The sequence below is a fragment of the Bicyclus anynana genome, chromosome 1 (genome assembly GCF_947172395.1).
Source record: "Bicyclus anynana chromosome 1, ilBicAnyn1.1, whole genome shotgun sequence".
Lineage (NCBI taxonomy): Eukaryota > Metazoa > Arthropoda > Insecta > Lepidoptera > Nymphalidae > Bicyclus > Bicyclus anynana.
The window spans coordinates 10074803-10093005 of record NC_069083.1 but is presented as its reverse complement, the minus strand read 5'-3'; the positions used below and the strand labels follow the sequence as shown (position 1 = coordinate 10093005).

The 18203-nt window shown below is 36.3% G+C and overlaps 1 protein-coding gene across 4 annotated transcripts; it reads left to right on the top strand.

The window, feature by feature from the left end:
• The first annotated feature begins 775 nt into the window (after window positions 1-775).
• Window positions 776-17520, top strand: LOC112046886 (aryl hydrocarbon receptor nuclear translocator homolog). Of its 4 annotated transcripts, XM_052891153.1 has the most exons (15): window positions 809-971; window positions 1606-1723; window positions 2393-2441; window positions 4790-4870; window positions 5917-6077; window positions 6925-7097; window positions 7633-7780; window positions 8830-9012; window positions 10092-10180; window positions 10724-10934; window positions 11397-11547; window positions 12352-12476; window positions 13261-13400; window positions 13814-14039; window positions 14595-17520. In XM_052891153.1, the coding sequence occupies exons 4-15, from the start codon at window positions 4830-4832 to the stop codon at window positions 14750-14752; spliced, it is 1806 nt and encodes a 601-aa protein (XP_052747113.1). In that variant the 5' UTR covers window positions 809-971; window positions 1606-1723; window positions 2393-2441; window positions 4790-4829; the 3' UTR covers window positions 14753-17520. The 4 variants fall into 4 exon arrangements, with proteins under 4 accessions (XP_052747105.1, XP_023939485.1, XP_052747101.1 ...); XM_052891145.1 differs by lacking the exon at window positions 1606-1723 and having other exon boundaries at window positions 776-876; XM_024083717.2 differs by lacking the exon at window positions 1606-1723 and having other exon boundaries at window positions 776-971.
• The last annotated feature ends 683 nt before the right edge of the window (window positions 17521-18203 follow it).

The window sequence follows — 18203 nt, the reverse complement described above, 5'->3', positions numbered from 1 at the left end:
TCAAATTCGTAATAAAAACAATTTATAAAAAGAATCGATTCTTTTGACGGAACAGCAAAAAATTGATCAAGTAATCGAATATTCTATGTATATATTCTGTGGATAGTCTAAGCAATGTGTTGTTTGTCTGTGTAAAAATTACGCGTGTGTGTACTGCGAGTCAAATATAATGTTGTGTGTAGTGTATGGACACAGAATAATATATTTAATGGTGTTAAATATTTTCGATGTGTGAGTTTACCTCGTCCCCCTCAAAAAAACGACAGACTTTTTTGTTGGTGAATTTGGGTACGAAACAGGTCCATAGTCTAAATAGTCAAAGACTTACGACTCTAAATGTTTAAAGAGTATCTATGAAATTAAAAATTAAAAATAAAAAACCTTTGTCTGTGGCGTTTTATAAGGGGGAAATTTAAAAGAAGTAGTCGTAGCCTGATAAAAAAATAAGCCCTTTGAAAAAAATATCCTTCGACACCTATTATCTATGTATCTAAGGAAATATCCAAATCCTTTGGAAAAATCCTTAGAAAAATCTTTCAGACCATAGATACTCTTGGATAATAGCGGATACGTGACAAGTAATAATTATTGAGGTTTCCGGTAGCTATGTTTGGTCGATAACTAAGCTTGGGTTGTTTTATCGAAAATTATTGATTATATCGATATAAAATTATAAAAAAATATATTTAATCTACTTGTCTACGATTTATTTCTCTTGGATATTGTTAACAATCTGTGGCATTCTATTAATCTGTGGTCGTACTCAATGCTGTGATGTCATGTCATGTCATGTCATCCATATGAAAAATGGCGTTTGTGTTGTGTTGAGAAATTACAATAAACATTTATTGTGAACAACAATAGTAGTTTTATGTGGTAATTAGTGTTAATTTTTATTTATTGGGTAGGGTAACAAATCGTGGACTAATGAGTTTATTGACCGATGTCTGCCGTGGCTCCCACTATACCCGGTTGGTGATATTTTGCTGGTTTCAGACTATTTATTTTTACTTGGTTATAGTGTATTTTCTGTTAAAAGTGCTTTAAGTTAAATATAATTATATCTCAATTGCATTGTTACTTTTATACAGTTTCGATAGTAAGCGATATAATGTGAACTTTAAAATGAAATTAAACGACCTATTTTCTACTGACGTTGCTCTTGCGTTGCTCCGCGTGACGCGTTGTTAGCGAAATTGGCCCACAATAATCTTTATTGAATAAATCAACAGCTATTTGTTTAACATCGTGGTAACTGTAAAGGTAGAATTACATTACCAATTTCAATCATATGAAACCTCACCAGGCTACATAATAACAAAAAATGCATCTTTATTTGTGATAGTTAATTCATAACTTTCCTACTTTTGCTATTACATATTTCTGTTGGTCAGAAATTTTATATTTTTATAATCCATAGAAAAATAAAATAAATCCTTCCTTTACAAATAAAGTCATCTATGTTCTATAATAGTGTGTTGGTTTTGAAGCACTAAAATGTAATAAATTTATAATTAAATGTTATGAAAATGTTCAAGTTCCAAATAGTTCATTAATTTCTGCATTTTGTGTACTGTGAGGTGATAATTTTAAGTGTAATTTTAGCATTCATAACTCTACCTACTCTAGTTCCTTGAGATTTGTACATGAAAGTAATGAGTAGAATAAAACATTACATAAATTGTTAGAGTGGAAGAATGTTTCAGTTATCTCTGCCACAGAGGTAAGCTTTTTAGCAAGAGTATTTTTTTCATTATTTTGCTTTATATTGTTGAGTTTTACACATTGGATACAATCTATTGGAAGGCTTCAGCAATTGGTATATTTGCATAAACACAGTAAAACGTAGTTTTTATATTTTAATATAAGCAAGCTCATTTTGATAAGAGGAAGTGCACCATCTTCAAATATAAAAAATATTATAGCAAAGATATTGCCCTCCACTTGTTATACACTATTAGTAACTAAAACAATCTAATCCTCCGGGTGAGAAGCTTGAGAACCCAAGCAACCGTGGGCTAGAGGTCCAGTGTGAATAAACTCCTCACATTGTGAGACATCTTGTTGCCTTTTGTATCTGACCCTTAATCCAACAATCGAGTGAAAGCTATATTGATATTATTATCACTATTACTATTTTCTTTGAAAGAAATAGTGAACATATCTATGCACAGTTTTCAATTAATGTTCAAAATTTCTTTGTTCTTCATTGAAAACCAGCAGATCCACTGTATGGACATCTGTAAACCATTCAAATGTATTCAAAGCACACTCTTTACTCTTGTAATGTTTGTTAAATCTGAAATAGTATTGCTTGATTTGTATGAACAATACCAAGTATGTACTTCCCCTTTTGTATTTGATATTTTTCAAGTTCATAAAATTGTTTCAGGGGCTGACCCAACCAAGGACATACAAAAGCGTCGAGCAGGTAGTATTGGGTAAGAAATTATTGTATAGTTGTTCTAAATCCCCATATTTTTATGTAGAGTTGCTGTGTGATACTGGTAAGGATGTGAATCCATAATGAAATATGCTATTCATTTTTAAAGAACTGTTTGACAATACTATTTTATATGTGTCCACGTTTTTTGTTAAACACATTGCTGTTTTCACACCATAGACAGTCATCTTGATATCCATTGTCAAAAACTGCATAAGACATGCAAACCTTAGCAAAACAGCTGAAATTAATATTCAGAACGCAGCTATTCTTTGCAGAAGTTTCATCAGTATTAGACTTATCTTCTACCAGACACAAGGTCTCATTGAAATGAAAATTTGTAATGTTTCGTTATTTTATTGCATTCTGTATTTGATGTATATAAATGCATCTTGCAACTTTGTACTGGATAAACCAGAATCACATCAACAGAGTAGTTGACTCATATACAATTTAATATAAACAATATTAATTCTGTATAGTATGTGGAATAAGAGTCCGAAATATATCAATACTAGCGGACGCCCGCGACTTCGTCCGTGTGGAATTCAGTTTTTCACAAATCCCGCGGGAACCTTAGATTTTTCTGGGATGAAAAGTAGCCTATGTGTTAATCCAAAGTAAAATCTATTTCCATTTCAAATTTCAGCCAAATCACTTCAGTAGCCTAGTAGTAGCATAGAAGAGGAACAAACATACTTACACACAAACTTTCGCCTTTATAATATTAGTAGGAAGTAGGATTAATTAATAAAATTTAAGGATTTTCTAGAAAACTTTATTTTAAAATTATGTAATTTTAAAATTTTTCCAAACAACAAAAACACTGTCATCCATTTTCACAGTGTAGAGGTAGGGTGGGAGTAGGAAAGAAGTCCACAAAAGTCAAAGCAAAGCTTGACTGGTATAGTAGCTAATAATTTATTCAAACACTAAACCGTTTGGTTAAAGTTTAGTATTTACAGGTTTATGCCATGAAACAGATAAAATATATACCATCATGACCTTGAAATTTTTATGTACCTATTCATGTCTCACAAAAATATGATAAATATTTTTTCAAGCTTATAGAGCAATGATGAACAACTTAAGACCCTTTTAAAAAAGTGTCAACTAGCCTGTTTCAATTTTGGGATACATTCATTTAAAATACCTGAACTGTTTGATTACTATTAAACCCTCCTCTTTATAGAGAATGAAACTCTTCCTTTTTACTTAAACATTGTTTATGTAAATGTTTTGTGTATTTGAAGATTTTTTTTAAATATTTACATTGTTGTACAGTACAATCAGACACTATTGAGCATTTCTTCCTAGATAAAAGTAAAAAGTTCTGATACTACATCATTTGTGCATGTGCAGATGCGCTTATTGAGCATGTTAAGCTGTCAGACCCATTTATTATCTTTAACATCTGAAAATTATTTTTACACTTCCAAACGTAAGTAAACCCAATGCTCACAGACCCGTATTAGAACAGAGTGGTGGGTCTGAGCCCTATAAGAATTTTTGTAGTATATTAAAATAAACTGATTATGATATGTATGAAGATAAATTATTTCAATAAATATTAATAATTAGACATAATCTGTATTAAATTTATTATTAAACACACCTAAAACTCAAGTGATACAACTATGAGTACAAGTTTTAGCTGTGTTTTATTTTAAATTTAATTTGAATTACACTCACAATACTTTAAATTCTTAAATAATCTGTATTATTGTCAAAGTCATCTGCATTAATGCAGCCTTACCATTACACATCATCTGCAATAATTCAGTACCATGCCCAGGGTTCTTAGTTCTTCTAGCAAAGCAATTTTTTTAGCAACTGATTAATTTATATGTATACTTGAAAGATTGCATTATACAGGGTGCTCGGGAGTATTTCCCATAACTTAAAGGTATTAACGAGACCACTCAACTAATATTTTATTAACTACAATTTTTTTTTGTTTTCATACAAAGTAGTTCAAATAATACAACAATGTGACAATGTTGCATTTTAAATTGTAAGTACATCATTATTATTAGGGATGCGTTTATGGGACGCATTTTAAGATCCATTTACAAAAAAAAATATTTACTCCGAAAATATTCATTTTAGAACACATGTTCCTTTAACATTATGAATTTATTTTTGTTATAGAATATAACCTTAGAGTTATACAAAATAATCCCGAGCACCCTGTATAGTGGGAGGCCTGGCTTGTAAGGTTGTTGATATAGGCTGATAAAAATCATAGATACTTCATATCATATTCACTTATATTCTTAAGTTCATTAAATGCATAGAGCAGTAATTCTATGCTGATAATGCAAAAATTACCTGATATTTTGGCAGATCCGATGAAGACGACGCAAGTGGTGGGAAATACACAAGGATGGAGGAGGACAATATTCAAGACAAAGAAAGATTCGCGAGGTACATTCGCATTGTTTCATACAAGAATTTCTCCCATGTGATTGTAGAAAAACAATAGTTACTCGTTCCTGAATGTTGTACAAGTAATTAACAATTACTTAAAAGTTAGCGATTCTCATGACACTGACATCGATTGTCGTAAATACTTTTGTGATCGAAAACGTGCCCTATCAGAGTTTACGCGCACCTTAATATTACCTATATTAGGCGAAATTAGGATTCTTCTCAAGATATGTTAATTTTATGACTGCAGGTAGTAGGTACTTACAATCCCGTAGTTTACGCTTTGCTTTTCGCGTAACTTTTTACGGTAGCAGTCTTATATTAAATTTTTCTTTGTACCTGTATAACATACTTAATCTTAATTAAATTTTAATAGATGTCGCACTCCAGTTGATAAACAACTAAGCAAAATATATATCTACACATTGGCCACAATTTGTTTTTTCCTTTACAAGTTAGCCCTTGAATTTCTCAACTGATGGTACTTAAGTGATGCAATTTAAGATAGAAGCGGGCTAACTTGTTACTCGAAAGAGTAGGATAAAATTCCACACCCCTTTCGGTTTCATTACACGACATCAAACCGGAACCCTAAATCGCTTGGCGGTACGTCTTTGCCGGTAGGGTTGTAACTAGCCACGGTATAATAAAAAATTGTAGGAAACTAATCCGTAGTATTTAGTCAAATTACTCGAATTAGGCTTGTGATTGCCAACTTTTTTTTTGATTTGCCTACAACTGGCGTAATTGTACAACGCGTAGTGGTGCAGTATGTCAGTTCAGAGAGTTCGTGTGTACTACAAGCGAAATGTTTTTATCACTATATTAAAAACAAACGAACATTTATTGAATGATTACCGCCGTCCATGTAAATCCGGCCTTAAATAATACATTATATTTAAAGCCGGCAACACAATGTCAACCGGCAATTCGCACAAAAAGTGATCTATCACTCTAATTTTCTTCAAGTGGACACAATGTACTTATTTTAAGTATAAAATACGATAAGCCATTATTTATATTAAAAATATTTTTTTTCTCAGCCGTGAGAACCATTGTGAAATTGAACGTCGCCGAAGGAACAAGATGACGGCATATATCACGGAACTATCTGACATGGTTCCAACATGTTCCGCGCTCGCTCGGAAGCCCGACAAACTTACCATACTGCGGATGGCAGTGGCGCATATGAAAGCATTAAGAGGTAACACAAACATTAATATACGAATTATAAGTATAACAACAAAAATTAATAAGTATAACAAAGAAAACATACAATACGCACCCTCGCTCGCGTGTAAACGTTTTTAGAACAGTTTTCTTTAGGTCTACGATGCGTCAAAGACATCTCTAATGAGGAGAAATTGTTATCACGTTCGTAAAGTTCGTTTTGGCAGCGAGTGTCGACTTTGAATCCTGAGCCTTGTGAGGGATTCAAATGTGCAAGATGCAAAATACTTTGCTCTCGTGTGACACATAGAACTTTTCATCTCTCTAGCTTATAAAAGGTGCGTTTGCTGTTTAAAAACAGTCAGCAAAAGTGTCACTCCGTGAGAAAAAGATATTTACATTCTTTTGTTTTTAGTTTTTGCGCTTGTGCCATTTACGAAGGAGGTTAATGAGAATTTTAAAAAGGAAATATTGAAAAAATTATACCTTAGTTTCGGAGAAAAAGACATTTTCGACCAATTGATGCCGAATCGAAAATATAGCTCACTCTTTCGTTGCGATGGGACTAAAGTGAGAGTGATATTTTTGATCTGCCGCTGTTGGTCGTCGATAATATGTCTCTTGCCTTTACGAAATATCGCGTATCGCGCATATTACTGTCCTACTGAACCTTCTTTTTTTTTGACAACATGTTTGCAACATTTCAGGACGTTTGGTAGAGTTTACTTACTATTACACAGACTAAACGTACAACACAATTAAATTATATGTTTATAAAAGTTATGTTTATTGTACCATGAAATAAAAAAAAATTACCTTGCCCTAGGGAACTTTCAATCTAAAAGATTGAGAGTAGGCTATACACCTGTTTATTTTTTCAGGTACAGGGAACACTTCAACTGATGGTACATACAAGCCATCGTTTTTAACTGATCAGGAACTGAAACACCTCATTCTCGAGGCGGCAGATGGATTTCTGTTTGTTGTTAGTTGTGACACTGGACGTATCATTTACGTCAGTGATAGTATAGCACCAGTATTGAACTACACTCAGGTATGTGTAATATCTTCAGTAAGAAGTTGAAAGTCAATATCAAATTTAGTTTATTTGTTAAAAATCTTTTCAGTACTGTTTATATAGGCAGTACTAATAAATATTCAATTTAAATATTCAATACTTTAATAGGCCAGGCATACCTTATCCCGAAAGATTTGCGTTGAGTTAAACTATTATTTATGTCCATAATACTGCAGTTAGTGATTTATATAATTTATAAGGACACAAAATAAATAATAACATATTGCGTCGATTTTCTATTAAATTATTATTAGCAGACGCCGGCGACTCCATTCTCATAGAATTCTGTTTTTACTAATCCGGAGCTAGAATCATGAATTTTTTGTATTCTACCTCCATTCACACACACACACATACAAACAAACTTTCGACTTTATAATATTAGTGTGTGCTATTTCCACATGATTCCACATTTTGTGTTTTAAGCTGGGAAACTAGAAATGTGTTTTTTAAATACCATCACCATTTCATATCAATTATTTATTTATTGAACTATATTTTATATTTTAAGGGAGAGTGGTACTCGTCGTGTTTGTATGACCAAGTTCATCCTGACGATGTGGAAAAAGTACGGGAGCAACTCAGTACGCAAGAGCCGCAGAACACGGGCCGTATATTGGATTTGAAAACGGGGACTGTCAAAAAAGAAGGTCACCAGTGTGAGTTATATTGCTTTAACTGTAAATTTATGTCTGTATCACGCACAAGCCTTTGCAATAAAATCTCTTATGTAGTTGGATCCTATGAAGTACAGCAAATACTTTACTTATACAGATTCAGTTATACAGATTCGCAAATATCTAAATTGTGTCTGTAATCAAAAACATTTTCATTATCTCCTTAAAGCTTAAAAAAAGCTCGCAGAATTGAACCCAATAAGTAATAATATGTATAATGACGTATTTTAGTTATTTTGATGATAACACAAAATTTCTAAACCGATTTTCATGAAAACGAAATGGAACCATTCTGGACCACTCTTTCAAACAAAAAAGGATTTCCAAAATTGGTTACTAAATGACGAAGTTATGATGTAACAAACATTAAAAATATTACTCATTAATTATCTGTTTTAATGCTTCATGAAGCATTGAATAGAATAGAATATAGTCTAGATGTTGCCATGACAACATTTAGACTAATAGGCCGTACAGACTACTTTAGTATTTTAGTTGAGTATGAACAATTTTTGGGTGGTAAATCCAAAAATTGTTCGTACAGTACTAAAATGCTAAAGTTGTCCGTCCGAACTAGGCCATAGGTCTGGTTTCACCACCTTGTGATTATTGTTGAATAGTTTGTCATATAACAAAACTTGTGAATAAATTCCAGTTCAGTTATTTGATAGTTAATAGTTTAAGTAGATGTTGTTTCTCTGATGAGGAGAGTTTATCATTTTAGAGTTTATCATGTGGGGTATTTCTACTTTCGTCTGGGCCGTTTCCGCACTTGACCATGTGGTTAACTGTTGGGCGTGGCTCTCGATGTAGGTTCCCGCTGGATTCATTCCATCCAGCCGAGCTCACTCCAGAAGCTTAGCAGACCGCCCCAGTCGCGTATACCCTCATGTAGAGTCGCTGAGGAAACACTGTAGGCTGCTCGTTGTTCCGCTACGCCGCATAACCTGTAGCGGTATCTCCTTTTCCTCCATGCAGGCTCTGCACAGCATCATGTGGGGTATCATCATATATCAGGTTTCTGTGCACAGCGTCCATGCGGCAAGTGATGGGGTCGCGGCGCGGGTTCATCTGCCGCATGCGGGTGGGCGGCACGGCGGAGAGCGCGCACCTGGGCCGCCTGCGCGCGCGCAACTCGCTCGGCCCTTCGCACGACGGACATAACTACGCCGTTGTGCACTGCACAGGGTACATTAAGAACTGGCCGCCGACAGGTTCGTATTGCCCTACACCGATCGCACAATAGAAAAGCACTTGTAGCGCTATAAATTATTCAGAGCACACTCAATACGTTCACATGTTATGTGTATATAGCGTGTATGAAATATGATTGACCGTAAGACGTGACTTCCGAGTATGACAGAGATGTGTCCGAAGTGTGAACGATTGAGCATAAGGCGACGTCGCATAAGCATCTGAGACGAGCATGACAGAGATTGCTTTTGTTTTATTTACAGGCTCTGTGTCTGAAGTATGTATTGATTGAGCGCAAGTTACGCAAGCACGTCGCGCTGTTTGTCTTTCTCGCCCGGACACGCTTACGAGCACAAGTTCTGTATCTGACAACTCTGAAGTTTGATGAGCATAAGACGTGACGTCGCACTTTTTGTCTTTCTCCCACGCGGACACGCTTATGAGCATGACAGAGATAGTTTGTTTCATTCACAAGTTCTGTGTCTGACAACTCTGAAGTATGATTGAGCATAAGACGTGACGTCGCACTGTTTGTCTTTCTCCCACGCGGACACGCTTACGAGCATGACAGATAGTTTGTTTCATTCCAAGTTCTGTATCTGACAGTTCTGAAGTATGATTGAGCATAAGACGTGACGTCGCACTGTCTGTCTCTCCCACGCGGACACGCTTACGAACATGACAGAGATAATTTGTTTCATTCACAAGTTATGTGTCTGACAACTCTGAAGTATGATTGAGCATAAGACATTTAAGTAATTTCTGTAAGTCAAACTTGTCGAGAAAATGGAGAAATTCATTAGTTGCCCATCGGTTTAAAGGTTTAAAGTTTCCATAAAAACTCACTAGTGTGATTATTGATGATTTTTGGTTATCACTATATTTCATAGGCAGTTATGCTGATATAGAGCTGATAATTTCGAGATACTCGTAGTTTTACAAAAGGCTAGTCTGTGTGCTTCTCCCTGATTCCTATCCTCTCTTCTCTACTAACATAGAACTTGACAGTTCGTCTAATTAATTGAAAAATGTAAAAAGGAATACATTCATCATTTTTCTCCTATTAACATACACAATTTTATGTGTTTTGGGATATCAGATCTGTTTACAGGTATGCAGATGGATCGTCCTGTGGAAGACGAACTCCATGCGTCACATTGTTGTCTGGTCGCTATTGGAAGATTACAAGTACGTATACTTATTTTTTTATAGTAAACACTAATAAAACCTAACTTTTTAGTCAGTTGCACACTTGGTTATTTTCTTGCAACATTGGTTGTTCACCCAGTGCTGAGCTTCAGTGCCCACATAATACTTTAATTTTATAAACGTGAAAGATGTATAGATTTTTATTGCTCTTTAACGCCACGACTACTTAGCAGATTTAGCTGAGAATTGATCGGAGATAGATTATATCCTAGATTAACCCGATTAATAATAGGATGTCCCGAAACCACGAAAAAATCTGTAATTCCTTTTTGAAAAACTAATTGTACTGTTAGTACGAACTCTTTCACGCAAAAACAACAACTGACTGGACTGGCTAATTTCACGCGGGCGAAGTTTCTTCCATTGAAGAAATTCTTAGTAGCAACCTGGAGTTGGGAAGTTAAGTGATGCTACACCACCGTGCTTCAGAGTACGTAAAGTTGTCAGCCGGTATCTCGTCCCAGCGTGCATCTATTGCAGTAATTGACCATTGAAATAGGCTGACAATATAAACGCGCGCAGGTGACGTCGACGCCGAACAGCTCTGAGGGCAGCCTTTGCGGCGGCGGCGCGGAGTTCGTGTCGCGGCACTCTGTGGACGGGCGCTTCACGTTCGCAGACCAGCGCGCCGCGCAGGTGGTGGGCTGCGCGCCCGCCGACCTGCTCGGCAAGCTGTGCTACGAGTTCTACCACCCGGAGGACCAGCAGCACATGAGGGACAACTTCGACCAAGGTGAGCGTGTGCGACGGCGGGGCGGAGTTCGTGTCCTGAGATTATCTATGTCTTGAACTACATCAACAGTATAAAATAATCTTAACAAGATACAACACCATGTTTGGCAGTATACTCGTACTTGCGTGGTTCAACGAATATGTATGTCATTTGAAGTAGGCTCAGTTTGTAACCACTGTTCAAAATTCATGTTTGACTATTTGTAGAGACTACCATTTAATATTTTTCGTCATTTTCAGACCATTTGTAATGGCCCACAGGATCCTAAGAAATAAACGTTTCTGAAAGCCGCGTTACCGTTGTATGTTACTTTACCAATAACATAGTGAGCCGCGCTCACAGCAAGCCAACTGTAGAATTGTTAGACGCTGATAGCGAAGATTTTCAACTGTACACACTAAAGTTTGTTTGTTTATTTTATTATCCCTTAGATAGCCATCTCACTTATTTCTTTTGTTACAGTTTTAAAGCTGAAGGGGCAAATAATATCACTCATGTACCGGTTTCGCACTAAAAGCAGAGAATGGGTTTGGTTAAGGACATCCGCTTTTGCTTTTCTGAACCCATACAATGATGACGTGGAGTATATTGTATGCACAAACACACTGGCCAAGTAAGTGTTGACACTTATATCTACTATTTTGTTCTAAGTGATTTAAAGTTTTCACATTGTGACACGTAATTTATATACAGGGGGTCCCGTAATTAATGGTTAAAACGCAAATGCACCACATAATAAACTAAAACTAATTTTAATACTTTTAAAAAAATCCCTAAGGTGACCAAGTTATATATTTTTTTTCGGATAGAGTGGTTTAGAGGTTTTTTTAATTAATTGTTATTGACAATTTTAATGGCTCGGTTTGTTGAAAATTATATCAGTTATTACAATACTGTGTTGCTTACCTCTGAATTCGTTTTGATTAGATGCCAAGACAGTCTGTTGTCAATTTGGTAGCAAACGAGCAGTCACTGAGAACAAATTCCTCTACAAAAGGCCTATGTCCACTGCAGGACATAGGTCTTTTGTAGGGACTTCCAAACATAAAACAAAATGAGCTTAAATGTCAAAAATACAAAAGTCAAATATCATTTAATTCCAGTAGGCTTAGTTTACCAGCACTTATAGATGTACTAACACACCCGGTCAAACTTGGCTATGACCTATGTGCACTTAGTTAAATTGGTTATGTAGTTAAGAAGTTCATTGAGAACAAACAACACACGTGACACGTGATTAATCTATATTAATGAAGTAACAAGTACACATCAAGCGAGTCGCAGGGATTCGCTGGATGCATGTGGCTCAGTATCGTGATGTTTGGAAGTCCCTACAAAAGGCCTATGTCCTGCAGTGGACGTCCATCGGCTGATATGATGATGATAAATTAAGTAACATATATAACATTGTGTGCAGCCGGTCACTAGCGAGTACGACAGGGGAGCCCGTGGCGGACGAGAACTACGACTACCACCTGAGGCAGCGCGACGTATACCAAGCGCCGCCGCCCGCCTTGCACCAGCAGCATCACGCGCCGCCAGGTAAATTATCATATTTGAACCCCTGACAAAAGCAAACTTAGTGCCATATATGTTGGAGAACAAGGAAGCCTAGACTAAGGGGGCGGAAATGCTACATCATATTATGGGACGAGAGAGACGTGAGAGACGAATAGGATCGCCAGAGAGCAAATATCGAAGCGTGATAGACCACCATCTCCACCACCACCGAAGTAATGCACGTATACTGCGGTGCCAGGAAGGAAAGGACTCCTCCTTTCCTTCCTGGCACCGATAAGAAAGAAAAAAAGAAAAATAAAAAAAAAGGTGAATTATCATAACAGTAGATAAATACATATAAACAAAATTATTTTATTTTCATAGAAAGGGTAATTTTCTTTTCTTTATTCAGAAAATACGGGAAATTACATACATCTTCAACCTTCATTTGTAATTTGTTTGTTAGTAAACAGTGCACACCGAGTATGACTTTAGCATAGAATTGGTCACCTCATTGATTCATGAGGTTTTGGAGTCGAGTTGTGAAATATTGAGCTTTTTTTTCTGTAAATTCTCTGTAGTAGAAGGAAAGTTGCTGGATTTCTCACGATGTTTTCCTTCACCGTTTGGGACACGTAAGATATTTAATTTCTTAAAATGCAGACAACTGAAAAGTTGTGTGCATTTTGCCCCGGACCGGATTCGAAACCACACCCCTCCGGATTCGGAGGCAAGGTCGTATCCACTGGGCTATCACGGCTCTTTAGCCATTATTAACTGTCATGTTTCTAATACAGATGTTAGACTAATAGGGTAATGTCCGCAGGTGGCGTGGGCGCGCGGTCGCCGGGCGAGGGCGGCGCGGCGGGCGCGGGCGCGGCGTTCGCGCCGCACTACGCGCCCGAGTACTCGCCGCACCGCCCCGCCAACACGCCGCCCAACACTACGTGGACCACTCTCCGTCCCGTAACTATGATTTTTGTTCTTATATTATTATGTTTATATTTTACTAGCTGACGCCGCGCGTTTTCACCCGCGTATTTCCCTTTGCCGTAGGAATACAGGGATAATATATAGCTTATAGTCTTCCTCGATAAATAGGCTATCTAACACTGAAAGAATTTGTCAAATTGGATTCTGATTAGATTCTGAGATTAACGCGTTTAAACACACAAACAATATCTTCAGCTTTATAATATTAGTATAGATTTAAAAAAAAAATTTGCTTGGCACAACTGTCGATTGTTTCGTGCGTAGTGAGATTCACAAGCGGCATGTGCACGCTTGATTTGCGTGCAAGACAAGGCATGTAATTTTGTCATCACACAATCTTTTTTTTTATTAAGCTTCATTTCATTTCATTCTTTATTCTGTTTCAGAGCGGCGCAGCGGGCGCGGCGGGTGGAGGCGAGAGCTACGCGTACAGCGGCGAGCCGGGCGCGGGCGCAGGCAGCCCGGCGCGCTCGCCGCCCGCGCCCGCCTACCTGCCGCCCGCGCACTACCACCATAACCACCACGCGCACCCGCCGCACGCCGCGCACCCCGCGCACCCGCCGCACCCAGCGCACCCGCCGCACCCGACGCACCCCACGCACCCGACGCACGGTAACTATAGTCTCTACTCGCATTTCGTAATCTTCTCAATATAAAACCTCAAACCATTATCACAAAGCAATTCATTCCTACAGGTCGTTTGGTATTGTTTATTAACCACAGGGGTAAACCGTGCTACAAGGATTTATGTTTTAATTTTTAAATAGTTTCACGTCATTGGCTACAAAAATTCAGGCTTCCTTATAAAAGATAAATCTAGGATGCCACGCCGATACATAAATCGTATTATATGTATATTACTTACCAAGATTTGTTAATTCTTTTATTTCCTTTATTATATTATGGTTGTAGACAAACTATTGTATGCCATTGCACGCAATTAGCGATTGTAGCACTAGTGCTGTCTATTGTGCAATTCAGCTTCGCCTCGTTGCACACAAAACCACTCATGCTGCAATGGCCCCATGATAGTGGCATAAATAACTATTAACATATTCCCGTTAATTAATAGATACCTCCAATCAACTTGGAAAATGTGCAGGGAAAGACTGTCGTGTAGCAAAATATAATGTGTATGTATGTCATGCATATGTGATTGTTTGGCAGCCATGTGGCCGTGGCAGGGCGGCGCAGGGGGTGCGGGCGCGGCGGCGGAGGGGCACGCCACGCACGAGCTGTCCGACATGCTGCAGATACTGGACCAGAGCGGCGGCGGCGCCTTCGAGGAGCTCAACATCAACATGTTCAATGCCAACTTCGAATAGTGACAGCGTACTCCTATAGCTTCAGCTATGCAAACAAACAAACTACTGTCGAGGTGATAAAAGATAAGTGTTGAGTTATGTGTCGGTTCGTGTGATGATGGTTTCGCCTTTTAAATCTCTCATAGAAGTGTATAGGTTTGACGCTCAGACCAATTACCTTTGGACTTGTATCACACTCAAATTCACCAACAAAATTGTATGTGGTTTTTTTAGGGGGACAATGTAAACTCACACATCGAAAATATGTAACACCAATTAATATATTTTGTGTTCACACAACTATACATTTAAATTGTAATACACACACGTGTATTTTTAACACAACGAAACATCGATTCTATAGTGAGACGCAGTTTGTATAGACACGTTAGATTGTGATCATATACTTTTGACAGAGGGGTAACGTCTAGCGAAGCAGGTCCTATGGTAATTGGTCTGAAGTTCGATGTTGATAGCTTGGCGGATTATTTTGTGAAAAAGATGAGCACGTTGTGGTGTTCCAGTATTGTATGAGAAATCAAATAACTAATTAAGCACTTTGTATACTTACAGATACTTCGCGTGTAATTTTACCATGGAATATCGATTGTATATAAATTATTTTTTTAGAATTAACAAATTACAGACATTGAAATAAATTAATATATTAATATTAAAATTTCGAAAATGTTTAAAATTGTGGGCGGAAAACTGATAACATGTTTACGTTGTTGTTCAATATATTTCATTTCATTATATTTAAACTTTTGTAAAACTATTCAATTCATTAAAATTAGCACGATTTTTTTACTTTATATTCATGATCTATCATAAACTTGTATGCCTCAACAGTTTTCTGCTATATAAATTATTGATATTTCTAAAATATGTCAGTAAATGATTTAAAGATGCATAAAATCATGTACAAAGATGTATGATCCCTGCTTTAATATTATTAAAATATTGAAATCATGCACAATAATCTATACTAATATTATAAAGCTGGAGAGATTGTTTGTTTGTTAATTGGCTTGAACGGGCTAATCTCAGGAACTACTACTCCGATATAAAATTCTTTCAGTGTTAGATAGCTGATTTATCAAAAGAGGCTATACACTATCCCCGTATTCCTACGACGGGAACGACGCGGGTGAAACCGCGCGGCGTCAACTAGTGTCTCAAAATATAGGACAACATCGAGGTCGACTTGAATCATATAAATTAGAACATGGTTCTTTATGTTGCCAGTGATGACAGTAAAAGTTTTGAATAAATAAATTCGCCCACAAATCACAACACATTCATATTTTTGGAGCAATAAAATACATCGAATTGCATAAACTATTTATCTGTTCCTTGTCTTTGTGCACAACTTGCACCATTGTATTGATTTTTTCTAATTAAGTGGCCTTCACGAGTAGTGTTACGCTATTGTTCGATGCATTGAGGGTTTCATAAAATTATCTGCCATAACACAAAATTCCAAAATTTATAATTAAATATTAACATTTTATTACTTATTAGTTTATGTTTTAAGGTTGTTATACAATGCTTTATATAGCAAAGGTAATTTACACGATTATTGCAGTTATTGTGTAAATTATATTTTAATTTTACCACTGTGTCATTTATGTTTTTGTCAAAACTATTTTCTTTTAATTTTACATGAAATAAAACGAGCTATTTTTTTACAGTAAATGTAAATTATTTTTTTCTTGGCGCTAAATAGTGACTAAATTCTGAATGTTTCCCAGCCTGGCTAAATTCTAAACGCGATTATTCTCAAAGTATTACGAGAACAACTAGTTTGGAATTGAAATAACTAAATATAATGAGGTATGGCCAACTAATTTTGAACTTATCCAGGTACCTTAGGATAAGTTCAAAATTAGTTGGCCATACCCTGATCATAATCACGTGAGTTTTGCCATGTTTATATTTCATCATTAAAAAAAATGACATATTTATTATGTTTACTCAATGCTCATAGACAATACTTAAGCAAAGGGTATTTAGACGCCAGGTAAAAATAATTTAGATGTACTGACTAGGTACTGTAGATTGTATGTTAAATTTATTTTCATTTACTAGTTTCTGTTAGTGGAAGTATTATTAAGATGAGCTATTAAAATTATGTTTAAGTGATCAAACGATATTTTTTATGTTTTATTATTATTATTAGATTATTATACTTATATATAGGCGAGTAGTTATTGAAATTTATAAGCACTTTCTCACATGTTCTTACTGTCACCAGATACTTGTATTGGAACATTGCAATACTTTGAATACTCGAAGTATTCTTATGAAATCCACTGTATATTAATTTGATTTATTAATTCCACCTATTCTTTTAAATTGAGAGAAATAATAAAAACTAATGTTTGGCATGTGATCAACTTTATAAGCTCCAGTTGTGTTCTTTGACTTAAAGTCAGAAAGATCAATGAAGTAGATAAATTATATTAATTAATATTTTTAGTATGTATAGTATATTCTACTTCAACATAATCATAATAATGCAGGTAGCTTTTGTAACATTCCCTGCCCAACCATGCCAGTTCCAAAGTATTTAGCTAGACTAATCATGTGACCTTGTTGTAATTTCTCTTTATTGTTAGAAAATGAAGTATGTTTTATACATATTTGTATTAGTTACAGAAATATTTTTATGTAAGTAATGCATTTAAGGATTCTTTTTAATTAAAATTATTTCAATAAAATAAATGATGATAATAGGTATACCAAAATTTTGTAAAAGATTTTCATTAAATATAAGCAAGGTAAAAGGCTTTTTATTACAATTCATGTGATTATGATCATTCCTCCCATTCCCAGCTTCTGTGTCTTAGGCCTAGTTCGGACTACTTTAGTATTTTAGTTGAGTACAAGCAATTCTTGGATTTACCATCCAAAAATCGTTTGTACTCCGCTAAAATACTAAAGTTGTCTGTACAACCTGTTAGTATCTCTTCTTTTATATAAAAGCTGTTACAGCTTCTGTGTCGCTGGTAGGCTATGACCAATTGGCTGCTTGCTTAACTGTTCTAGCAAATGCAAAGTTTATCAGTTGTCTAATTGAAAGCGAAGCTTGACTGGGTCCTCTAGTTTAATATAATCTATTGCGCCTGCTCTGCGACACTCGACGAGTGGCATGGATGAGAACTTGGAAGTAGGTAGCGAGGAGAGAAGACTGAGACGTAGTGTGGCAACGTTACTCGTCACGCTACTTAGCGTACCGACCAGCCGACCATTTAGTAGGTTTTTTGAGCGCGAATCAAAGGGCAAGTGCAGATCGTCGCGAATCACGATTAACCTTGATTAACTGCGCCGCTATGGTAGTGTGTGGTCAGAGAGGGCAACAGTGCGAGTAGCCAATTCTAATAGCCTCCAACCTCCGACGATTCGGCCCATAAAAATCATAGACCATCATGATTTGACAATAATTATCTTCCGTCTACGAGTTCGCCAC

Bases quoted from the DNA above. Each gene is read 5' to 3' on its own strand.
- LOC112046886 (XM_024083717.2), top strand. From the start codon at position 944: ATGTCTGCCGTGGCTCCCACTATACCCG. The intron at 11,548-12,351 runs GTAAGTGTTGAC...CATTGTGTGCAG, and splicing joins TGCACAAACACACTGGCCAA to CCGGTCACTAGCGAGTACGA. The intron at 13,401-13,813 runs GTAACTATGATT...ATTCTGTTTCAG, and splicing joins CGTGGACCACTCTCCGTCCC to AGCGGCGCAGCGGGCGCGGC.